This window comes from Botryllus schlosseri, chromosome 4 (genome assembly GCF_051294905.1).
Source record: "Botryllus schlosseri isolate E-star chromosome 4, Bs_hap1, whole genome shotgun sequence".
NCBI classification, from domain to species: Eukaryota; Metazoa; Chordata; class Ascidiacea; order Stolidobranchia; family Styelidae; genus Botryllus; species Botryllus schlosseri.
The window spans coordinates 9390924-9418666 of NC_137239.1; the positions used below are offsets into that span (position 1 = coordinate 9390924).

General features: G+C 39.0%; 1 protein-coding gene across 1 annotated transcript; it reads left to right on the top strand.

Annotated features, from left to right (window-relative positions):
• Window positions 1-736: 736 nt before the first annotated feature.
• Window positions 737-26698, top strand: LOC145437002 (3-phosphoinositide-dependent protein kinase 1-like). The gene is made up of 13 exons (XM_080314177.1): window positions 737-1094; window positions 5206-5248; window positions 5397-5534; window positions 9784-9928; window positions 11160-11266; window positions 13498-13570; window positions 15949-16114; window positions 21384-21566; window positions 21629-21717; window positions 22437-22544; window positions 25107-25262; window positions 25322-25376; window positions 26402-26698. The coding sequence occupies exons 1-13, from the start codon at window positions 1029-1031 to the stop codon at window positions 26498-26500; spliced, it is 1428 nt and encodes a 475-aa protein (XP_080170303.1). The 5' UTR covers window positions 737-1028; the 3' UTR covers window positions 26501-26698.
• Window positions 26699-27743: the final 1045 nt, after the last annotated feature.

The window sequence follows — 27743 nt, forward strand, 5'->3', positions numbered from 1 at the left end:
AGGCGATAGGACAAAGGATTCCGCTATTATGCACGTTGGCATGCCTACATAGCCTTTGAGGTGTAACGCACCATCATACATTGGAACAACTATTCCCATTACTCCATAGCCATTTTTCTTATTGCAGTTAGCCTATCGCGCACACGAATACTTACCACGCTCTATAGATTTATGTTCACACTGTTCTTTTCGTGTGAAAATCATATTTTAATGATTTTGTTCTAAAATTCTGGTGATGCTCGGTTCATGTTGTGCGCCAGTAATCTACAGTAATATAGTAGATTTTTATTGTGGTAGATTCCTGTTTTTGTGTGACTCAGCAAAAAGTTCTTGCACCACTAAGGCTGGCAGATTAGTGCATGGATATCCCAGGTCATTAAGGGAACCACAGTTCTATACATATACAGGTTTATCCATAGATTTTATTCCTACGAATCTCAAGAGAGCTACAATCATGAATCCGAGAACTCGGCTCCAAGGCCCAACCCGATTTATATACACATAATCAACGCAGGCACAATACTGATGTAACGGATGTGAAAGCAGTGGAATATACGCAATGTAGGTATAGTCGTGTTTCCCGCTCCAATAGAATTCCAGTTTCGAAATTATGCTAACGTGGATGCATATAGCCTGCTGCATCAAGAAGTTATCAGAATATTTCAAACGTGCGAAGCGACATCGATTTACATTCATTATACGATTGATTGTGTTCACGGAACTATGGGTATCTGTATAACGCGAAATATTGGTACTGCATACAGCATTAGTACAGAGGTATATGCATTCGTCGCCTACATAAAATGACGCATTACCTTCCTCTTTATTGACTAAAGAAACACACCTGAGTTGCCTGACTGTCTCAATGCGTAGTAATAGTCACTTAGTTATCATTGCTTGATTTAAACGCAAATCGCTGTATGCATGGACGAATTCTTTCTATCGTTATCAATGAGTGTATTGTAAACTTCGTACTGTAATCAAAGCGAGTCGGATATCAGCTATTTACACGGGACAGTAACGGAATTATGGCCGGAAAAACGCCGGACGACTTTATGGTTTCGAAACTACTGGGAGAAGACGCCGATTCAACGGTAACTTGTATACTATTCTCAGTTTAACATAACCATTAACCATAGTTTCTATGGCTCACAATCTTTGTATTGGTCGATTATCGTTTTCACTGATTTCAATAAGCAGTGTTCCTGTATGGTTTACCAGTCCTTTCAGAAACTGCCATCAAAATTGCGTGCACAGTGGACGTTACTCGACGGAGTGAAAGTAAACGTAGGTCTTGTGGTAGGCATGCATATGTGACACGTTCCTCTTCATCAGATATGCGAGGCCTAGTTTTCCAGAAAGTTTCATCACGCTACATTCTCACACAATGCGGTTAGGAGAGTCTACCGATCCATATTTCCGCATAGAAGATGACAATTATACAGCCTTTATATCCCTTATATAGTACGCTTGGTGATAATTCATAAAAATTGAAAGTCATTCGAACGCCAAAGAATAGACTTCAGAATAAATTCGTGTCGACAAACGATCTGATTTTCGGAAGTCGTATTTGGAATATGATTGCGTTGCATAAATTGCCCGATTTCTATACATGACGAATAAATTTCAAAAACATAGAATTAACTTTGTCATTCAGACATGGGGTAATCGTCATGTGTAATCGCAATTGATAACGTTAGCAAGAAAATTCGAAGTAATCGTAATCATACTCGGTTATATGGCCTATGTAAAAGGTTTCTTGGTAAATGAACGAATATTTTCACTTCTACGAGGAATATCACAAAAACTGAACATTTATGAACCAGTATTATTGGGTCATATCAAGTTATTGATAGAAGAAACGTCGGATTTGTAAACATCGCTGCTCATTATTACGCAACAAGCATTAGCTGTGCCAATCCCGTAAATATTCAATGTAGTAGTATGAGTGATAGAGCCGCCGTCTTGCTTTACATGTGGTAATCTACGTAAAAGGAGGATTATATTCACCACTCTGCTTGGATTCAAACAGTATGGCAAATATTTATACCCGTCATATAAATCATGACAATTTCCATATCAAATCATTAGAACTCAAGCATTGCTGTTATAAATCACTACCGTGCTGTTATATTCCGTTACTCTTAACGGCGACTCGCAATATCCGGATTGCCGGTATGTGTGTTCGTTCAACTATGAGAATCATTATTCGTTACGGCAGATTTCTTCTGTTTACGTCATTTTAATTCACTTACCGCCCAACTTTAAACGGACATAAATCGTTATTATTGAATTCTATGCTCAAAATTGGGACCTGTCGTAAGACGTCCACTTATACTCCATGCTAGTTTTGGTTGCAGCTATAAGAAATGAAAACCACTGGGGGCGAGACGTCGTCAGCTATACATCTGAACTATGGATATATTATTGCAACGAACAACACATTCATATTCACAATTTATTCAATATAAGCTTTTCAACTGACCCTCGTCGGTAGTGGCCGTCAGTATAATACGGAGATTGCAATTCGAAATGTAAAGAAATGTAAAGGGTCAGTTGAAAAGCTTATAGTGAATAAATTGCGAATATGAATGTGTTGTTCGTTGCAATATTCAAATTCTGTACCACAAGGAACCTATTTGGATATATTATTATGAAGTAACAAACAAATGACGTCACATTTTCAAAAAATAAAATATTCTCTCATCCTCTCATCGCATTTGTTATATTATGTTGTCTCAAAATATGTGTTCAAGCAAGAAAAAAAATTACATTGATGCAGTAACCGCCCCATGTCTGCTGCCACTGCCGGTCATCCTAATCAATCAACGAAGTTATCACGAGTCTATGGTAAATGTGACATATTACGGCGTTGCACGTAATCCAACCCAATGACTCTTTGCAATTGAATGGGTGTGAGTTTACAATGCTCTGATCCGCATTGTCGAGGAGTAAAATGCGAAGAGATCACGCGCTCTTAGCTTTCCTAATTCACAAATACGTGGACTTATTGCAACATCATATTGCGACAAGTAGTCGACACCATTCATACCGTGACTTATGATGCATGCAATATACACATGCCACTGTGATTTCGTATCTTATGGTGATAATTGAGCGATAACCCAATTGACCACGTGATATATCAAACAAGGCAGATATTTTTATCTCATAGCTTTTTGAAATTAAAGTTGTTCTCGATTACCCCATCGTCAAGGTTACTTTTTGCTAATATTTCCTATCATCGTTAGTTGTGGGATGATCCAGGTTATAAAATCAAAGAGGTGACTTAAATAGGGGACACTGCAAGAGGTTTGTAACATGTGAAAATCCAAGATCTATTTATTAAAATTTTGGTGCTCCTTCGAAGATGCCGAAAAACTGTTCATGGCGTTATTCACACCGTCATAATACCGCCATTTCTGATTTTGTGAATAAGCTATACTAACCATAGTATGTCGTTGAAGTGTTTATAAGACAGTAGCCCGTTATGAATTACAACAGTATGAAATTCGTTTATTTGTATATATTCCATTATCCTGACTACATATGCTCATTAATTGAAGCTCCAAACTACACTTCAACGAGCAATCGTGTGCTATAACAATGGTACATAAACTCTTCCCTAAAATTTGAGAACTGTCGAAATGAATTACCAACTCTATACAGGGGTTTCCCAACCTGTGGGCAATGAACCTATTTCAGCGGGGGTCATGAAAAAATTAGGAAATTATCATCTCTGAGTAAACTTTACTGTCACAAAAGATATTGCATGCCTTTACTTCTGAAGACAAAGAAGCGTAGTATCTTGGATGTTCAATATGAATGCGATTGGCCCGTTCCATCACTAAATCGGCAATTAAGACATTTTCAGAGCAACAACAAGCTCAACTTCACAATATACTGAAGATATATTAGTAATTAATTCCCAATCATATTTATTGTGTGTTGTATTTATATCATGTTGTTATGCCATCTAGCGGTTACTGCTTAAACACCAGTATTTTTAAATATAATAACGCTTCCTAAGGATCCATTGATTTTTACGAATTTTCAAATGAGGCCACGGTGTAAAAAAGGTTGGGGACCGCTCTATACAGATTAAGTGGTTCATGAATCACCTACAATTCTTCGTATAAATGGTTTCAAAATATCAATCGCTTGAAGCTAGCAATACTTTGAGCGGTCCACATCTCGTAAAACGTAACTTGTAAGTGAAAGTGTGTCCCGTTCTTTTGCTAGTGTTAAATAAGAAAACTACATCGCGTGCTTATGAAATGTTGGCATTTTTCAACACAGTGAACAGGAATGTACAAATACAATAAGAACAGAAATCTCGTAAAATAACAAGAGGCATTACGTAATCAAACGTGCCGATAGGAAGATCAAGAATTCGTTATAAGCATGAATTATCGTGAGACACGTTTCTACGAAAATCCAAATTCCACAAAAAATGGGATTATAGGCTCCATGACCAAGTTATCAAGAGAGGTATTCACTTTTAATTCCGGAGATGCACCGAAGACGATAAAACGATGAATAACATATTTTTTGAGTAAACAGATATAGTGTGATTGATAGATTCCAGTTCTAAACTCTTAAGTATTTATATAGGCGATTGTGACGGATGCATACATTCGGATGATGCTACGGACATCGTGATTGGAAGACTATTGGATTAGTAGGCGTGAAGCCAGTACTTTCCATTCCGAACTATTACAAGTAGAATAGCGAATACCAAATATACCAAAACTACATCAAGCAGAAGTAGAATCTGAGATGTCTCAAAAGTACTGAAGTATGAGCAGTTTGAAAAACCAGATTTGAATGAGCCGTCGCGTGCTTTTAATCGTAGTCGACCGTTTTTGGTCCCTTTATTCGTAAAAGTGATGCAAACCTGCTGAAAAACTACTTTCTACTCTCCAAAACCTAACGTGTACTAAATAAAGTGTCGTTTCAAAAGCTGTTACGTCAGTGATTCTAATCGATTTTAGCGCTCGTAACCCGATAAAATGTCTCGTACCTCCTGTCCATTTTCGACATAGCTTCTGATGGTTGCTATATTAAGATGAATAGCGCGAAAACAATTTTGTTGTTGAATAAAATTCTGCCAGAAAATATTTCAATTTTGTTGGATTTCAAAATATTTTTGGGCTATAGATACCGTATGTAGCTGCTGAACCCTTAACCCTTACTTTGTTTCAGGTTGTGTTAGCCAGAGAAATAGAAACCGAAATCGAATTTGCAAGTAAGATTTGGTACTTTCATTGACATTTTTATGATTCCCGGATAAATTAAAGTTCAGCATAAATTTCCGAGTGAGTAGTCATAAGTTTAAATCCTTATAGTTTAATCAAATGAACTTTCATACTATGATATCCTTCTTCCGATCACAGTCAAAATAATCGAGAAGAGGTCTCTGGAGAAAAGCAGTAGGAAAACGCAATTCGAAAAGGAAAAGGACATCATTGCATTGATCGACCACCCGTTCTTTGTCAAACTTCATTACACCTTCGAAGATACAAAGAGATTATGTATCCTTTTTGGCAATGATTGACGCCCAACAATTCGCGACATTATAGATTACACACCTGTATAATCACGCCAGAATTTCTTCTCTAATTTCGAAGATAAATAATGTCATCACCTAATCTGACCACAAAACCACACAGTTACAACGTAAACACAGGATTCATTTCGGTGTACATAACGGAAGTTATTATTCTCGCGAGAGAGAATACAGAATCACTTACACGCCATGACACAATCCATTACGCATGCGTGACGAAACCATTGTGTGAACATGTGAACCGGCATGAATGAAAGATGACAATGATCATATTCGGACAAAGTACCATGATTCCGGCATATTTGGCCGTGGTAGGCTCCACAGTTGCAACACCGATGTCTTGCGAGTTCGAGTCCGACAGAGGTCGACTATATAATTCCTATCTAATAGTATCACAGGTATATCAAGGTCCCTTACAGCCGCCCGATCCACGTCAGCCTAGAACGAATGGGAGCCGTTCTTGAAATCGGCAACAACAGCCACAGCCGACAAGCAACAGCTTAAGCTCAATAGAAATTTGGTCGATTCTATCAATAACGTGTGTACTTACATATTGATTTTTCACTATATTCAATCTGCTAATCGTAGTAACTCCATTGATTTCGAATATAGGCGTGGCTAGAATAGAAATCCTGTTATCCGTGATACTTTAAATTTATTACACGTAGATCTTGTAATGGTTCCTAATCTTTATTATCCTGGGTAACACCGACGCCAATCTGCAAGCCTTCTCAGAACCACAAATTCCCGCTTAGACATTAAAACTAAAATCTTCCACAATACATGTCAAACTTCACATATAATACATCGCTATAGATTACTGGTACATAAAATGAACCGTGCATCTACACCAGGGGTGGGCAGTTTGAGAACCACTGTCATATAGTGACCGAAGAAATATGGAGATAACATATAAGTGGATCGTCCTGCTGCACTATATAAAATTGGGATTATAAACCAAAACGCAATATTGGCATTTGATGATATAGTAAGGATGTGCAAGTTATATATATATTTTTATTTAAAACCAACCAACCATTGATTTGAGAATATGGTACACGAATCAGAAACTCTGGCGATATTTGATAAGGTGCTGGTCAACCTCAATATAACCTATTTTTTTAAAACTAGAGATGAAAAGTCGTTAATCTCGATTCTTAGAACAGGATGGAGATTTGAGTCTGTGTGCAGTGATCTGCTTGTAGATTTGCTGATTCTACTTTTGGTTCAACTCCAGGACACACAATGCTGACAGCGTCATAACCATGTTAGCTTCAAATATGATGTATAGAGATTTTATAGATATAAATACTTCTGCACATATAGAGAACGAATCTATCTACGACATGCGCGAATCGGTTTTTACAAGTAGGCTACAGCACGAAAAGTAATACACTTGCTGGAGTAATCAATGTAAAATTACACTCGTGATCTCATAGTCATTCCCATTTTGACTTTTTTTAATGTCTAGCAATTGAAACCTTTTAAAATGCGTGGACCTTTAGGTCGGGCTATCGCACCAGCAATGAAATATGAATGTACTAGTAAGGATATAACTTATAATTATCATGGTGAAATATAATGAGAAACAGTCTCTCCGAGTCCCTCCAGAAATTAGATCTTTACTGCGCATTTTTTCAATATTTTAAATATCATTCATGAGCCTTTCGCGGGCCGCATGCGGCCCGCGGGCCGTAGTTTGCCCACCTCTGATCTACACAATGGCAAATATCATACTATTAAAATATAATTTTAACGTAATATTGTCTCCCAGGTTACGTAGTAGTGCGACCAGATATATCTGCAATATATTTTTTGAGTAATGTGGTCTGTATACGATCGTTTAGCCTTCGCTTTTCACATATGTGAATAAAATAGTATTATTTCTATTTTCCTTGAAATCGCGCCTTACTGCGCACTTTTTGCCCTCGCCCGAACGTTGGGATTCAATGTTCGTGCCACAGACTTGTGACTGACTAATAGTGACCATAGCGAGAATGAACAGGATTGTAATCGGGCATATATGTTTGAAATGCCTTGGCAGTAGCAAACTAAATCACGCTTTTATGGTATTAATTCTGTATGATTTAATAGCAACCTGATCGCTACTCAGCAAACCCCTACACCTACACTACGTTACCGGTAATTGAAAACGTAGTCCAAACGGAGATACAACTACAGTGGGGTGTGCTAACCGACAATACATACTGCACGAAAGGTTTGGTACGCAAGGTTACTGTTACTAAGAACCAGTGTTGGGATGACTCGAGTCAACTTTTTCGTATGACTTGACTTGACTCGAGTCACTTTGCAAAAATAACTTGAATTGACTTGACTCGGCGCTCCAGAAATGTGGATTGTCTCGTGACTCGGAGCAAAATTTTCGAGTCAATTTCAAGTCATTAAGTAAACGGTGTCGATTAAATCACACTATCTTATGTATATTCGGGTTGTTTGCATACGCCGATGTCAACCAGCCATTCACTGATTTCACTGATCCTCCATTGTTACATCACAAATAAATAGACGATGAAATGACATATTTCTCCCTTTTCGAGTTATAGTAATGTGCGAAAGTGTAGATTATGGCCGCTTACATCTACCAGACGCATAATTCGTCAACAACAGGAAGTTTATCTGACCGAAGCATCATTCGGCATTTACACATGTAAATTGATGCTACCTCGCTACATTTGGACAAATTTCAAATTCTTCCTATTTTCTGTCGGCCTAATGTAGCCTACATTTCAAGGAGGTGCAGCATTGCTTTTACTGTCACCAGTTCACTGCTCATTAATTTTAGTGCGTGATGTTTAATTCTTGGGTTCGTAACGTCCCCCAATAGCAAGTCTTTACAAAACAACTTCTTACCCAAATATATTGGAGGGAGCCATTTTAAATGGTGCGAATATAGATTTCAGGTTATGGGGAATGAAGAAAAAAAGGTTGCACCAATCTTCTAATTTGACAATACAATTATTTTATGTAATTTTGTAAGTGATGTTGCTGCTAGCAGTGTGTTACCACACTAGATTTAGGCTACATGACATGAGATTCTGTTGTGATCCCCAAATATTCCCGTGTGTATATATTATACGTTCCAACGAATCTTAGTTTTATAGACGGCTGAGTGCTTACATTGCGCAGTGCTCACTTTAACCAACCCTCTTTCATGATTTAAATCGAACGAATATAGTTTATGCGTTTATATTCTCACTAATGTGTAGATGGGTAGCGTATTGTACCACATAAAATTGTTCAACTTCTCGAGGCTGCGTATCCGATCCTCTATATTGACTGATAATAAAAGATGTATAGTATGTACCTATACAGTTACTCGCTATTTTATTAACGTGTACGTGTGCGGGAGCGATACAATACCTTTTTTGCTTGAATATTTACCTTTATATTCGTTATTTCATTCAAGATAAATGGTTAATTAATATGCCTTTCACCCAATCAGTAAAAGGTGAGGACCTTCTATCATCACTCATACTTCGAAAATTGAATATGACTTGAATCGTGACTGGACTTGACTTGACTCGTCTTGACTCGAGTCACCTCCAAAAATCGAGTGACGTGACTTGACTCGAGTCAAAATGTGCAATGACTCGAGATGACTCGTGACTCGAAGGTAGTGACTTGATCCCAACACTGCTAAGAACCATAATCCCCAGACCCAAGCTCCAGCATACACATGGGCCTACAAATAGCTGTCTGCAGCAGATCGAAGTGACATTTACGTATTGCATCCAACTATATGGAACAGCGTAGCCATGCAGGAAATTGTTTGTTTTGTTCTATTCACAACATTGGCGCTTATCGCCTATAAGGTAATTTGCGCCCAGCACAGTAATTTCATTAAGATCAAAGTCTTCTGCGGTCTTTATTGTCATATTACCGACGGCTTCCATTCTCACGCTCGCCCACCATCGGTCACTCTCATTTTTCGTGCATCCGTAATCTTCAGTCTTTGCTGTCGACTTTTTGGCTCGGCTCACTTCGGCCTTTTCATACACTGCAATCGCAACGAGGATTGCGATGAGGAGCCCAGATTCGAACCCCTTCCATTTGTGTTGTGACACTCTTAACCAACTGCGCCACTGGCTTCCCTGTGCCGGAAATTAATTTTGTTTTCTGATCCCGATCCATTCCGTCATGGCTTGATGGTTATATTATGTTCAAAGGTGAATTCCTTAGTTCTTCAATTATAGACTTTTGCCTGAGTTTCGCCAGTGGAGGTGACTTACTGTCATACATTGAAAGTAACGGAGGCTTGAGTCGAAACTGTGCGAAACACTATGCCGCGGAGCTGGTTCTTGCGTTGGAATACCTACGGAAACTTAACGTTGTTCACAGGTGATACTAGTTCCCATGAAAGACTGCGAGGAAGCAGTCAATGCTTTTTATGTGTATAGGCTTCCTGAGATACAAGACTTGATCATCGAAAGAAGCAATATGTCCAATCACTCATACTGCCAAAGTCGTTCCACTGGATGCTTTTCGACTGACTCTCATCTGATGAACCCAACTTGAAATATAGAAAAACATTGTCTTGGTAACGTATTAGTTACGAGTTTTGAGACTCGTGAGCTACCCAATTTGCCATTTAAATATGCTCCGCGACGCAACTCTGAAATTAGTAAGCTATTGACTACAAAAGGTCAACACCTTCGCCCAACCCTACTGCCGCCCTTTTGGGTGAGCTGAATGCTATACCAACAATCAGCTCCTCCGCTAACACCGGATAAATGCAAACGAACCACCGGGGTCACAACACTCTGGTTGAAAACCAATGCTACAACAGAAAAGAGACCGATTCAGATATAAAATAACCGAATATCTACACGGCACTAATGAAATATTAACAAAATAGCCAGAGATGTCCTTTATGTCGCCAGATTATCGGATGCTGCACCTATATAATGATGGACTCAAGAACCTTTAAATGAAAAAGGGAGCGATCATGAGCAAGGACAGAAAACTAATTGTTATTCCCACTATAGTATTGGCACATTCGGAGTTTTTTGGGGGTGTTGTCCAATGGGAAAGTTGCAAGCCGCTATATTATCAAAGTCGCGCATGACAACTATAGACTGCGATGATTGATCAACCACATTTACTGACCTTTGACCTTAATGAGAATCAGTTGAAAAGCTTGGAGTGGAATAAATTTGACAACATTAATGTATTGTTTGTTTCGATTTTCATATGTACGTTCGTAATGTTTAGTTTTGACTATTGAGCATGTCAGATGTTATGATACACAGTTCGCTAGGCTATATGACGCGTTGGGAATATGGAGAGGATCGGTATCTGCAACTATTGCGACGAGAATGAGACGTCTGCAGATGCTGGTTGGCCATGTTCAGTTCATGCATTCGATCATGTGGCTAACACATTCATATACCAACTCCTACAGAGTTATATATCAGGACAAACTATTATTCACACCTGTTGACGAAAATCCAAATCTCACAATGATCTCCACTTTTCAAGGAACTTTCATTCATTTTATATTACAGTGATTTCCGGTCACGAAGCATCTTACCTACAAATTATTCGTGTACAATTGGCATGTTGTTTTCAGAGATCTGAAGCCAGAAAATGTCCTTCTGACTTCTGACATGCACATCAACATTAGCGACTTTGGGGGTGCTGTGAAGTTCAAACGGGAATCGAAGAAGGACTATAAAAGTATGTCTAAATTATATTGTAGGCGTATTTGTTTCAAACTTTCTTGTGAACAGCAAACATATTCATGTTCACATGTATCGCAGTGACTAGCAATATCGAAGTCCATAATGTTGAGCAATGATTATAGTCATATGTAATGGATTCATAATCCTATTTGGATTTTATTTGTGGCGAGTTCGTATGGTCGCGTCACTCATTCTCATATTTACTTGAAATTGTGACCGTACGTGTCTTAAGCAGTATCGTACTATTCAGTGAAATGTGGTCAGGGGAAGCAAGTGAGCCAGTGTCTCACCGGTAACCGGGTTGAGTAAAAGAAAATTATGACTCCTTCAACGATGGCAACACCAATAATTAAAAGTATTAACCATCAATATTCATGAATGGCCGTCCTAACCTCATCTGTGATAGCGCAATTCATCGTGAACGGCTCAGAATTTGTAATAGATCATATATATCGCGAATGCTATTGTCACACTGATTGTGGAAATCTAAATACTAATAATGTCAGCAAACCAGAACGCCTGAAAGTCTCCAAGGAATGCGAAATTTGGCATTGTTACGAACAACGGCGGCACAGACGACCAATGACCAAATGAGACACAGATGGGTTTGCCTCACCTATACTCAAGGGTTCCCATCGACATGGATCCAAAAATAAGGACACTCGAAAAATTAGATTAGCATTGAAATAGCGTTTTGTAAATACTTTGTATTTTTACGATCCGTAGCATATCATATTTCATACTTTTTGCCAGAAACAATCTGCTTCAGCAACTCTTGTTTATAAAAAGTGCTTCATTGATCTCACGACAGCTCAGGTCTAGGTTTACCTTTAATTGTAACTGGGTTTTGACTGTCATTTCACTAAGTCTGTTCCATTCATTGAAACCCTTCGCCGAAACAAGAGAGAACATGACTTAACTACCCAAATAATTTCAAATAACTTGCACATAAATGCAACTTTTTACTGCAACTTTGTGAAAAGCAACTTTTTACTGCAACTTTAGTGAAAAATAAATGCAACTTTCCACGGATTTGACTGTAACAAGAACTGGCCCTGGTAATCAGTATTTTGTCTGGGTTATGATGAGTGCAGTATCGTATTGAGTAGCTCGCCTCGCGCAACTGTTTTCTGATTATATCGACGAGGTCGCGTGGATTCGCCTAATTACTAATTATTGGGGCGTTTGAGCATTTTGTACGATGTGACCGCCACCTCGTAAATATAGTGATGAGGTGGCGCACGTAACCTCGCAAGTTGGTGCCTATGCTACCGTTTACTGCTAAAATGATGTCCTCTGCGATGGTAGGCTACAGCTCAAACTGTTATACCACGCACTGCCCTAGCCATCTCACCACTTAGAAGTCATATCCTGTGGTGTGTACGCCACGGGAATTCCGTTCATTTATAATGTGAAAAGGTCTTGACGCAAAATGGAGAATTTTAGAATATTATGCAACACAGATACCAGAGGAAAACGATCGAAGTTCTGCAGTTGTTAAAAATAAGACAAAAGAAAGACGCAAGTTGAAAACAAGGACATTTCTGAGAAATAAGAGCAGCTGGGTTTTCTAAGACCTGGCCCTTTAAAATAAAGACGAATCTTAGAAATAAGGACGGTATGGCAACCCTGCCTATACTATTAGCTGACTATCCGACAATCCCAGCGCAGTTACAAAATGCGCAATGTACTTCGCAAATCGCCAGCGTAGTATGAATGATGTATTTATAGTTGCGATGCCCAACATGTTGTGCAGAGCAAATATATTCCCTCACTGATCTAGAAGTTATGTATTTTCTACTTTTACCTATGCCTTCAATTGTTGATATGTACAGGACATTTTTTCGCATATCCTGCGTGTGAAGAGTGATAATGTAATCAGAAAGAAATCTCTAACTAAATCTGCTACCATATCGGGTATATATGTTTTTTTTATATATATATTTGTAAATCAGACTATAACGAGTCAGTGCCTCACATGAATATCACCGGACATCACTAGTATTACTATGTAGGCCTAATACCTTATACGCAAAGTCGTCGTATCGGCAGACAGATACGCAAATTTCGATGTGAAGTTTGGTAGTTTTCACCATGACAATTCCGTTAGGACTGATCATCAAACTGGACTTGATAGTTCTGATACTTAGGCCTATGTTTTATTGTGACTGAGCGAGTAGGCTATGTAAATATGAAAAAATTATTCCTTCAAATACTTTAATTCAGAGGCTCTACCGGGAAGCGGCTCATCAAATTATGCAGCGCCAGAAGTAGTCAACACGAAAACATGCAATTTCAAGTAAGCATTCATTTTATTCGACTAACCTTCTGCACTATAGGCACAGTGATGTGGCAGTCACTTGGCGATTCTGGCTCTGAGCCAGGGGCGGCAGGCTGCAAGGGGATGGGAAAATAGGGCTGCACAGTGCACACAGCACAGAGAGAGTGCTGATCACGAGCTACAGCGTTACATGTTTAACAGTAGTTAGCTAAATTACACTAACTTGATTCGACACCATATTTATGCTTGTGTCTGAAATATTATTATACCATTGGTGTCTCAATTACGAGTTGTCAGAGGAGTTACTCCAAGCCGAAAATGATAAACTCGTATATTTACGTTCTACCATGAATGACGATCGGCTATCAACTCTACCGATTCTTTCTGTAGATTAAGAGACTACGTTCCAAAACATGATTTTGAAGATAATATCCCTGGTTTTGCTTCGGTGAAACCTCGAAAGGTTCAATTTTGAGGCAGCTATTGATCTTCATTTGCACATTTGCTAGAGATTTTTTGTCTTTTATTTTTGGTCTTAGTGCTAAGGCAGTGAGGCTTCTTTCTTAAGCGATATGCAACTGCTGAGACGCATAACATTATTTGTAATTGTTTTTATGAAAACATAGCTTGAACGTGAAACTATTTTAAAATTTGCTATATTCTACTTGGTGCGGCATTTCCAGCGAAAGCCAGGGGCGGCAGAATAAGCTCCTACACCACTATATAGGCGGACTGCAATCAATGATTATTATAAACCGCTTCAAATCAGTTTGGATGTAACTTCTTTCAATTCGGATCTCTCTTATATCAGGTCATATGATTCGGGCGGATCATCAGGAATGGTCACACCGATCTCATTTTGTAATTTGTCATTGTACAAAGCTGTGTCCAGATGTGGTCAGTAGCGAAGTACTTACACTTATCCTTATACACTTATACTTGTACTTTTTACTGAACTGGTTATGTTTTTAAACCACTCCCACTTGTACCGGCCAGCTTCTAGGCAAAACTGCATACTTTGTACACTATGAGATTTTCGAAGTATATGATAGTGTTGTTATATGTTGGCCTGCCTTTATGAGTAATAGCGACATCATGATCGGTTTGAAGAGACCCTATATCACGCACAATTAACATATTTTCATAAATACTTTCTATTTGTGGTGTCATTGGTCATTATACTTTGGTCGCGAAGATGCACCCGGGAATTTGGAAAGTGGCCAACTCCGATGAGCTGCTCAAGTCATGCGACCAATCGGCCAATCTACTTTCGACGTGTATTTCAAATTGTTACTTTTACCTTTAATTGCTGCCTCTACTTGAGTAGCAACTCCGGCTACTTCGACCACGCGTCTTCTGAAATCCAAGCCAGGGGCGGGCAACTTCTCCTGTCGGCGGGCCGGATATACGAAAATTAGGAACTTGGCGGGCCGGATTGCTGAAGATTATTCGCCCATTTATCCATATATACAAGGAATAAATCGTATTTAATCAATGAATTTCAACGACAGCAATGTAACTTCAAAGCCATTTCTCGCCAATAATGACGAAGACAATGTGGACTTGAGAACAGCATTGTCATACAGGCACCACCATGTCTGTTTCTCTCTGATCAATCAACACACGGTGAAATCTTTAATTAAGACTTCAAGGCGTTCGATAAGCCCGGAACCCCAAATGTACCAAGATATTAATTCATTAGGGTTTAGTAGGTGACGAGATAGCGAGGTTGTTCAACTGTGCGGCCTATTTTATCTCGATATTCAATTCATGCGGTCGAGGCCTCTACGAAATTTGAAAGTGGCCCAGACCCGTGTTGTGTTGGCGACCCCTGGCATAAGCGATGTCTTACAGAAGCCTAGAAGTGTGCCGTGCTGCAAGTCGACGGTTACGGAATCAAAAATAAGAAATATCGGTCTGGTGTAAATGACCATTGTAGTCGACAAAAACCATGATTACCACAAATGCCATTTGGGTTGAGTACATCGTAAATGCCGATAAGGCGATAAGTCTTCTCGATTCGACGAACTTACGCGTATAAGCTCCACCCTCGCTCGCTGCGCAGTGTGCATGCATGTGTATAATGAGTAATGACATACAGGCACTAAAATTTGACGTATGTAGCCTAAGCAAGTAGTGGGGAATCTCGGAAGACTGGGGCCGCGGGCCCCTTTATCTTGTAAGACGGAAAAATGTCCGCCGGCCGTATGTTACCCACCCCCTATCTAAGCGATATGAACATGCACCACACACACCTATTTTATATTAATCATATATAACTGGTGCATGATCACTGATCACACTGTGGGTCTAATAAGTATATGCCGGGTTCGGTTGTATATGCTGCTGATTAGGCTTACATTCACGGTAAAATAATCACAATCTTGTTATTTCAGCTCAGATTTATGGTCTCTAGGATGCATATTATACCATATGTTATCCGGCAATCCCATAATCGAAGAATCCGTGAATAACGAAAACTATCACAAAATCATTAAAACGAAGCTGAAAAGACCAGACGTAGCGGACGAGGAAGCAATGGACTTGATCTCATCTCTTCTGGTCAGTGCTTTTCAACCTTTTCGAGCTCTATTCACACTTTTGTTGCGAAATAAATTTTATTCGTCCAAACTAACCGAAATTGTTATACAAAAAGAAGATGGAGATACTTAACAACGTTTTTTCAGATATGCAACAAATTAGCTACTATGTAGCTTAAGCTATCAACTGTCATCAAAAAGGCAACTTTTTTCGCTCGTTTCTAATTCAAATATTTCACTAAAACCCTTTCTGGGTTTTGTACAAGAACGACTACTAGTGCTTGGATGGCCAGGTCATGAAATGTGTTATGCACTCCTATCAAAAACACAGCGTATTTTTCGTGAGTGAAAGATGCTTGCTGGCAGAAATCGTTTTTTAAAGCTTACAGAAATGTCCCGGAGGCTCCAGTTCGTCGAAAGGGTGAAAAAACCACCTACTTGTGTTGAGGCTTTTGCCTTATGTCTTGGAAAATAAGGTCCAAAACGACCAAGGAGAGTAAGCACATTAGAGCTCGTTACATTGTGATATACGTCGTCCAACTTGTGTTCTGTTTTTTTTCTTTCGATTTCCCATTTTCTGTCTCACGAGAATAAGAGAAGAGCAAATAAACTCACGATACTGTGTGTTCTGCTCTTTAGCTGAATCCAACTTGCTAATTCATAACAGTTTAATTACGGTAAAGCAGCTTTTTAGAGTATCACCAAAATTTGAGTTTTTGTGGCAACTTGCGACCCGAGCCTCACCCATGAAAAGGAATTCATTTTTAATATTACAGTAGTATGCTACGATTTTACGGGCATGTATGACATACAGAACGCGCACACCACAATTCTACCAAACACAGCTCTACAAAACATGTCTGACGCACGTGATTTCAGATTAGGGTGAATTGAATTCCTCTGCCTGTCACAGTTTTACTACTGTCTACTCAGATTGCATGAACTGGACTATTCCGTGCCTACAACGGAGCATATCCATTTAGAAAGGTTTGGCCATCCAGCAAAGGTAATTTTTTTGACCAACGTTATGTCGCTGCTTATGTTTTGACACCGCACTTTGTAAGCGGTTTGTTGGCCAAACCCAGGGATATATAGAACTACGGGATGGCTGACTTCATTTTGGCCTTTACCTAAGTAGGTCCAGAAAGTTACCTGCAATCTGCCTCGAAATATCCACTTTTCTGCAAGCTAGCGATACAGCTGTTTCTAGAATAACGATCCTCAACCTTTTGCGGAATAGTTAGTGAGTAAGCTAGACATTCTTCCCTTATCACAACCTTACTGCTGTATAGCCAACCTAGTAAAGTATGACACTGCCGTATAGCCAACCAAGTAAACTATGACAACTCTGAATTTCAGTAAATCATGAATGTGTTTAATTTCTACACGTCATATAATTTGCATCAGGCCATAAATAACAGGGTGAATAACGAATAATATGAGCGTCTTCTACCTATTTACAAGCCATTGTCGGAAACCTTGCAGCTGGGAAGGGGGGGGGGGTAATAGGATTGATTAAATCAACCTTTTCAATTCGCGTTAATCGACAATTACCATGGAGTATAGGGTTGCATTCAAAACAAACATGTTCAAAACCAGGCCCTTGTATAAAAAATACTTTTTTAAGCCATGACGTCAAGAATATTCAATAGTGACGTCATATTGGATTGACATTGACAATTGAAAATATAGTGTAAATATAGCTCCTTTGACGAAATATCTGTGCTATTGCTATTGAACCGACTATTTTGAGGGTTCCAGCCATCCCATATCGATATTAGTCGGCTATATCGGGTGGTAATCGTCCGTAGGCTCATACAACACGTATTTTGGAAAGTATTTATACAATTATGGCATAATTTTACAACGCAAAAAGAATTTTTTTCAAGAGGCCTTTGTTTAAAACACTGTTTAAAGCATGTTTTAAACATAGTGTTTCAAACACCGTTTGTTTTAAATGCACCCCTACCATGGAGCATTTCCAATAACGAAAAGATAGCACGGCCTGTAAGGACTCGAAATTGCGATGGCAGCATTGTCAGCTTCTATGTCACTCAATGAAAGTTGATCAAGAAATCAACACACCATTGATAATTATCTTCAGGTTCAAATGTAGCCAGGGTAGCAGTTTGGTACATATCATTTTCAATTTAAGAAGCATTCGGTAGACCCAGTTGTTGAATTCAGCTGATATTTTGTTCACCGAGAAATAGTTTCATGACCGCAGTGAAGAAATTACCACCATGGCTTAACGGTACATCACGAATGGGCCTCCTGAAGCATTTCATGCCATTTATCAGTTAAGAAATATTCAGTATCATTGTCTTGCAGATTTTCCGATAGAGCGATAGATGATTCCATGTCAAAAAATCATCTCGGTGAGGAGGCACGAGATCCAAATATTCAGATCGTGGCCATCTTTGCCAAGATTTCAATGGCATGTGCGCAGTATAATATACCAGGATATCCACTGTTGACGTGATGCAAATGCTGGAACATCGCGTTTGTTTTTCCGGAATCTGCAACAAAAATGAACAAATGATGTATTTAGAGACACAAATTAATATTAAGAATATATATAGATGTATGCAGAGTTGGTCAGTAATGAAGAACTTCTACTTCATTGCAGTACTCAAGTAGGTGTTGCCTATTTTCGAAGATACATCTTGTAATTTTGAAGCAGCCATCTCTAAACTTAAGTACCTTGCAGGCATTTCACTTTCTACAGCTACTTGAGGAAGTTCAAATACCAGTACGCCCGGGAATACAACTGTTACTTGAGTAGCAATGCAGACTACTTTAATCACATCAGGATTAATGTAAATCGCTCATTTAATAGCGTATCACTAGAATCAGCCAAACTTACCTTGGGCCGACTGAGGAGAGGTCCATGTGTTATTGCGACGATTTGACTAATCCTTGCAAATTAAAAGCAATCTTCAGAGTTTTCTCTTCCTCCATCGTACAGGTCCATAGCCTATAGGCTATAACTGTTTATATGGTAAAGACAGGCCGTATCTCAGGGTCGTATCGTGTCCTGACGATTGTGTTGGCTTATCCATTCAAGGGAGTGAGCATCTTCATGGCTTCAGTAAGAGCAAATGGTCAACAAATGCTGTGGCCATATACTGGGAGTCAGCCATTGGCAGTTCACAACAGTGCACTTCTGTTGAAGTATAATTCCAGTACTGTAGCATTGAGGTGCCGTTCATTAACAAACATATGCCTGCCTTGTTTTACCAGACATGTAACTGATGAATAGTATCTGTAACAAGAGGATTGGATTCAACAGTTGTTATGGACACTTACAACTGCAACGACCTTGACGTGTTGTGTTTGTATTAGATTCAAATGTTTGGTTATCCTTAATTGAAATGCCTCTTGAATCTTGCACACCGGTGGTGTACTCAGTGGCTCCAATTCTTACTAGGAATAATCCAGCAATGATCTGGAATACCGGTAAGCCTGCAATACCAGCACTACCAGCATTCGTACATTAATCTATAGTACAAGATCTTAACTGACGAAGTCCCTCCTAACGGTCGCCTTCATAGTTGACACGGCACAGTGTAATTGTACACTTGTACAGCCTTGGATGGTGACATACATTCGAATAACATACCGGTTAATGAAAAACATACCGCAAGGCGTAATCAAAATCATACGGCGGATACTAATGTTAACGTTGGAAATTATTCTACATTTTGTTATCTTCTCACGATTATCAGCGCAGCGAAACATGTTACATAAGATACTACAGGAGCAGAGATATTCCGAAGGCGAGTAAATGACCGTACCGGTATACCGGTAAATTGCTGCTGAAGGAATAGGGCTAATACCGCAAAGTTTCAGACTACCTGAACATCTTATAACCTAGTTAACCTCTAGCTTTATATAATAACATAAACATGGATATTATATGCCTCTACCGCTCTCAAAAACTTAAAATTACACACAGCTGACACACGGCTGACCGGAACGTGCATCAAAACTGAATGCGCGAATCTGGACCCACTTAGGTAATACCGCGATGACGCAATTGACGCAGTCAGCCATCCCGGAGTTCTATATATCCCTGGCCAAACCTTTACGTCTTCATGTGCCCCGACGCAGAAGGGGTTAGCCTCGAAATGAATGAGTCTCATAGTCCTGATCTCGCTCGTTGCACACCCGTAAGCCTACACTAGTTCATCCCAACGGTATTAGGCCATGTCTTCCAGTAAAAACCAGTCGGACAAATCTTATCATGAATTCTCATGATAAAGCCACATTTTTCGGCATGTCTCGCTTATTGGCAACAGTACCCAACACAGTGACCTTGGATATGTAAAAACTATTGCAGGATTTTTTGCAATATATTCAACAAATATTACAATATTACATGCATCATTACAGATAGCTCTGTCACCGTGCTGACCCAAAACCATACCATGCGGCATTTGTCGGCATGTCTTTTTTTGACCTAATCAAACTGAATTTTGACCAAATTTTGACCTAGCGCATGCAAATTAGGTGGTTTCCCATATAATGTTCAAATTGTAACACTTATCTACATTTCTGGTTGGAACTGGCAGTCCTAACGAAAAAATTTGGCCTGAAAAAAGTTTTGGGCTTAGAAACAGGCAACTTTTAACATGAAAAAAAAAACAATATTTTAACGAAATCTGGCCCTATGTAGACTTCCAGTGGTTACAATACGTATAATGGTGGAAATAATAAAAAAGAAATTGGTACAATGAGAGATGCTTTCCTAAATTCTTGAGTAGAAAGTGAATGTCCTTACTATGAAACATGCCAAGGACGTTCAACAGCAGCAGTTTTTGGCTGACAACACTCAAGTTGTGCGTACACTTCTGATGACAAACCATGCTGCTTCATTCTGACCATGTTGTCTACATCACAATTTTTCATCATGAGCTTCTCAATATAAGAATGATGCAATGTCCAAAAAGTCTTTCTTCAGTTAGGATATTGCGGTACGTTGACCATAATACCATGTCTACATATTTGTTTTATTTGGCCGTTTATGATTCACAATGAGTAGTGAATTAGCTGTTTACAACGGTAAGCCTATAAAGTAGGCTACAAGCTGTATAATATCAATAGATACGTCCACCGATCGTGCAAAATTCACGATACAAACGAAATGCAGAAGTCAAAAAAAATTTGACTTTATGAACAAATTTGACAAATTTTGACCTAACGCTACAAGTTTGACAAAATTTTGACATGTAAAAAAAATCGTCCTAATGATCACTATTACATCTCCATCGACGGGATTTTGTTTTTAGAAATTCGCAGCCAAAGAGCGACTGGGAAATGAGCAAGCGGGAGGATTCGACGCATTAAAAAATCACAAGTTTTTCACCGGAATGAATTGGGAGTTTCTACCCACAATCAAGCCTCCGTCCACGGTCAGAACATTCTCATCGATAAGCTCAAAGACCGGAAGCGAACAATCTCTATCGTGCAGAGTATATAAATATGACCACAATGATTGGAGTTCATTACATGCCCGTATTACTTTTTTTACCAGCATATGTCATCGGCAGAGGCGAGACTATCACCCAACAAAGACGGTACCATGAAAAGGGAATCTAAAACTTTAACACCTAGCGCCGTAAGGTAAGTGGGGAATTACGACATTGGTGGGTTATACCCAGAGGTTAGTAACGAATACCTAAAATATTTTCATTGATCGATCAGATACATCTTGCAATTTGGAATCATCGATGAACTGCTAAAATTATGTGATCCCCTGACTAAATCTACTTTTTCAAACTAATTACTTGTGTACTTCTGACACGTTTCACACTCGAGAGGTTATGGGAAATCTTTAACTCGTAAAGGTGGTTCCCAACGTGGGCGATAACTGTAAATGTTAGAACGTACGGTGACATATATTTAATTATCACGGCCAAACATGACCGCGAAGACAGCTTATTTTGCATATGACGCGACAAAAAGGTCAACTCAGCGGAAGCCGACGCGTAAACCGGTTCTCGAGCTCCAACTATATAAAATAACCTTTTGTTAGTCAATTGACCAACGATCACAGTTACGTGAATAAATTCCCCGTTTATAGGTTTTCTTTTTCGGATCCGTAAATATGGGGAGGGCGAAAATTTGAGTCGAGCTCTTAAAAGTACAGTCACGCACTTTCAGTTTCCACCCGGCGTTACTTCCACTTCTACTTTAGTAGCAATACTGGTTACTTTGCTCACCTCTGGTTATAGATAAACACACTCCATTCATATATCAAAGAAAGCTGTTCCCCATCATATCGCTATGCATCGGCTGTCACGGAGTACGTGCGCTATACGTCTTGTTTAAATTTCCTGCAGAAATTTAATGCCATCAGATCCGGATGACATCGAAGGATTCGGGGTGCCCGTCCATATTTCAAGCAGTGAAAGAGAACAATGGCTGAAGCGACAACTGAACTCGACATGGTGAGCAATTGGACGCTTACAAATTGCAGTAAACGTGATAATCAGAGCATAAACATATTATATTACTGCAACTGTAACTATATACGTAACTGTTCTGAATCATTTTTCGCCACCATCGAGTCGATCCCAGTCATTAGCATTTCTACTATTTTCTCCTCTTTTGTGTTACTTATTGGTCACTTTTAGAGAGACGGTTAACGAACCTTTCTTCCGCAGAAAGTTATATTACTTCCATATCTACCTCTATGCAAACGTATCTTACTAATAGCGGCAGAGATAGTCTAGGACTGGTAGCCACCATAGGTAGTTGGTACTCGAGTATAAAATATGTGTAACGACGTAAATTTCTACTAAATTTCAGTGGTGTCATGTAAAAACTAAAAAAAGTAATATCAAAACGTACATTCTGGCGAAAGGTCTCAAACTATTAGCAGTAGATAAGATGCAGCTAGTCTGAAATTACGGGATGCATCTTCGCGACCAACTTGAAATGAAAAAAATACTACAAATATGTGCAATTACGGAATTATAGTCGGGTACTAATATATAGAGTTACCAGATGTTCTCTTTCTAGAGGATTTGTCCTCTTCTCTCAATCCAAGCAAAGTGTTGTCCGATAGAACGCTGAAATTTCCTATTTTTCGTATGTCTTCCTCATTTTTTCTTTAAACGAAAAATTTAAGTGAACAGACAGCAAAAAGAGGTGAAACCCGCACAATCTACTCGTGGAAATCGGGTTTGTCCGGCCTTTCCACGATGTGTTGAATAAAATTTTAAAAACGTTCAACTGTGCTACGATTCGAATAATGTGTTTAAATTTCGTGTTTTAAGGTATGTCACCGAAACTTTTTTCCTGTATCCATCAAACTTGATGCAAAGAAAAAACTTTCCTTATTGGTTCCGAAACTATGGTGGGCCTACATACAGGGGCGCGCTCAGTTGTTATGACAATTACCATCGTGAAATTTTCTCACATATATATTTATCCTACTTTCTACGTTACAAGCTGTAAAGTGTGTAAAGTAATTACTCTTGTCAAAATAAATGTCAATTAAAGGCAGAGGTTGTCAGTAGCGAAGTAGTTCTACTTTTTCGAAGTACTCAAGTAGTTTTCCTCTACTTCTGGTACTTACTCAAGTAGATCTGATTTTCGCTACTTCTACTTCTATTTCGTTATAATATGTGATCTACTTACTTACTTTTCGCTATTTTCAGTTTGTCAAGTAGAAGTAGCTCAATCTTCCAATCAGGAAGATAGCCTGAGGAATTTCGGGGGTGTTTTTCAGAGCATTAACATTTAATTTTCATAAAAGTTGAGTATAGCCCAGGATTTTCGTCGTGCTTCGCGCGCAGTGGATACGGAGTTACCAGTATGATTTCACGAAAGTATCGATTAATATAATTTAGGTAGCGGGTTGGCGTGATTCCGTTCACACCACATTGTCGCTCGTCACCCATATGAATTAATTCATCACAGTATATATGGCACATCATATCGTTTGAAATTGATGTTTCACAATCTATCATTTACTTGTCATATCGTAATCTACCATGTCCGTGGCACGTCCTAACCTGAAAAAGTGGACTCTGACTTTTTTGTTAGTTTTAGTGCTGTTTAGCAATTCTGCCTTTGAAACTTTCTAGACTGAAGGCATGAAAAATGTGTTCCGCTTTTAGAAGTAGTATTTATGTTTTATTTTCAAGTCCCAGTATCATATACTTTGAGTTATAATTAATATCAGTTCTTTTGTCTGGATAGAATACATGTTGAAGTATAAAAGCAGGTGTGGTAATGCCTTTAATTTCCGGAAATAAAGCTACACAACATGGCATTATTACGGTCCCCCATATTTTTATTAACGTTTACTAATCGCGCAAAGTGTTTACACCGTATCCTATTCAACTTCTTCGTATTGCTCTTCGACTAAACTACGGACCTTATAATATGGGGGATGGCGCCATACCATGCTATTTTCTAAAACGTGTTGTTCGAGAAAACAGAGGATAAGTATCGCATCTCCATAATAATACTATAATTTTCATCCTATGATGTGGACGAATGCTTATGCTGTCGAAAATTGGATACCTGCTGGTATGCATCAATATGAATCAAGCTCGTCACCTTTCGCATAGCTCAATTTGCACCTTTTTCAAAATCCATCTGAACGAATTAGGATCGTTTTCACAACTACTTACTTACTTGAGTACTTTTGAAGTCAGTAAATTCTACTTCTACTTCAAGTAGTTTTAGGTTGCTTATGGAAGAAGTACTTCTACTCGTACTTGAGTAGATTTTTTCGTCGCTACTTCTACTTCTACTTGAGTAGCTTTCTTGACTACTTTGACCACCTCTGATTAAAGGTGCATAGAGGTAGTCAAACAACATAATCACCTGAGTATTTACTTCGAGTAGGAAAAACATAATTCAGTATTCTCAAAAAGTAGTAGTGACCACTTCCGAATAAATATCAGAACTTCCTAGCGCAATAATGTATTTTATTCACATATCTTGCGTGCCATATCACCGTAAGATCCAATCACTGAATATATTAAATATTTTAGGCACCATTTTACAAACGGAGCCCTGATATTGAAGAGAGCAGAGCTGGATAAAAAGCGAGGCATATCCGTCAAGACCAGACAATTTCTTTTGCTCGAAGGACCGCGTCTTATTTACGTTGATCCAATAAGTATGGAACAGAAGGGCGAAATACCATGGTAGTAAACAACAATTGGTGTTGGGCGATTCTACGTTAGATCATACCATTGTTTTGCAGGTCGCGAGAACTTACAGTTGAAGTAAAGTCTTTCAAATCGTTCAACATATACGTGGTAAGATTCACTCATGGCGATTTCTGTAAGATGTTCAAATCTATGTATTCTGTATACATTTATGTCAAAGGCACAATAATTTAAATCAGCTACTATAAAGATTGGGTTACACGGTGAAAAAATCTAAAACGTATGCTCAAGATATAAATTTTGGAGGAACTAGTGTAAAATTTCGAGGGAGAATGAAGGATTTTAAATAATCATAATGGCGTTAGCAGGTCACAAAAATATCGCCGTGATGGATGGGAATGAGATAACTTAGCCTCAATCACGTTTTGGCTTCCGGTCTGCGCCGTTTTCCGCATATTATATATATTGAGTAAGTCGGAGTAGCCTACACTTGGTGTCAGGCGAAGTTTAGCTAACATTACGATATGACCAGGGCACGATGTTCTATCATGATCTATTATTGAACTGTTGTTTAAATTTTAAAAATTGAGTTTAGTCGCGTCCAATACTATTGGGCTGATCAGAAACTCTTCTAGGTATATAAGACTTTGTGAGTGGATAATCCAAATATGCCACCGTCACTGTGCCATTGCGAGGGAATACAAGATCATGATCTCGGATTAACCTGTTTCTAGTGATAGAGTAGAGACAACTGTCATAAGCTACATTCTTGAGTATAAGTAGATATTTCTACTTTACTTTCTTGCTGTGAAGAACGTGGTAGGAAGTTGTAACTCGAGGAAGTCTGATCACAGATGTTAAGAATACTGTAGATTCCCTATAAATTCAACAAATCTTTTCACAGTGTAGAACCTTTCAAAATTAGTTTGCGACACCAGTCCATAAAACTTGAAGGTTCGCATACCAAACGCGGCCGTCAACAGAATGTCCGCATCGTCCTTATTACGTATAGTATCATTTTCGACAAATCAGGTGGTTTAAAAATTGTGGAGGAAGAAGTTAAAAGCATATATAGCTCCTCTATCCATGGCCCCGTGATCTTCTTATTGGGTTTGATGCGATTATGTCAGTCAATTATTAACAGTAGATATGATATGTATCTTTCGGTTTTTCAGCCAGGAAGAACGTACCATTTGGTCGACCGAAAAGGAAATGCGTTGAAATGGTGTCGGAAAATCGAAAATGTTAAACAGTATTATTATGGAAAATCGTGATCGGGATACGAAAGACGTTGTTCGGTTTGCGGCAAACGATTTCAAATTTCCAAAATAAGGTTTTCCAGCAGAGCACTATTTTTAACAGAACGCATGAGTTGGCTTGTCGGAAAATTACATTTTTACTGCATATACGTGTATTTGTATGATTACGCATGTGGCAAATGGGAGACACAATACAATCCGTACAGTAATATAGCTTCAGTCTGATACGGCGCAGCAGTATATCAAAGAACGCGGTAAATTACCCTGCAGAGATATCTAGATTGCGGAAAATGTGTCTACCTGACCTGGAATCGAACTGGACATGTTGTCTCGGTCCACTGCAGTCAGACACTAGTACCTACGGTGAGTGTGAGTGGACGGAAAAACGCACTTTCAATCAATTTCCGTTATTGCAAAGTCATCTAGTTCATCACTATGTTTTCGTGGTGGGATGGTGCAAACACCTCAGAGATTCTGGTCATGATAAAACAAAGTATACATATAGAAATATACCGACTCATATCGCCGATAGAACCACTGATATAGCGTTTTATAATTTATTCAATCGGCCAACCCTCGCATATTGGCCAATTCTATTGCCAATTCTGTGGCTACAATGGAGCTCCTACGATCCGTAACATACGATTATGTATAAGGCTTGGTAAATAATCAAGTACTATATTAATGTGAAAATCGAGGGTATGAATATGAACATAACAGTCTGATCCATCTGACTGGTCCAGCCCGCAATTGATCAATATAGGTATGAATCCAGCCCGCGACCCATGTTGAGTTTGACACCCCTGCCTTGACTAGTCCCAGGGATTCCATGGAGGTCACGACACACACGCAACTCATTCATATGATGTGTGATGATTGGTCCGAATTGCTCATCATTGGTTGTGTGCAAGTGTAAGCCCGATTAGTAATCTAATTTGTTGTGGTGGTAAGACGTGTGGCGTGTCGTACGGAGGGGAGGTCGGGGCTCCAAATCGGAACCCAGTGTTTCTGAAATGCCGATTCTATCACCAATATTATTAAGCTGATTTGTAATTAGGCAATTAATACCACGATGTGCGTTTCGTCCTAACAATACGATGTCACATTCCAAGATGAAGCCTCGCATTTCTGAATTGATATATGGATGGGAACAGCAGACGAGGCATGGATTTTGAATAAATGCCCATTATGATGTTTGCGTTTTGAGTGAAAATAATATTTCAATGGTTTTGGTCTTTTAATACTTCGTTGATGCAGA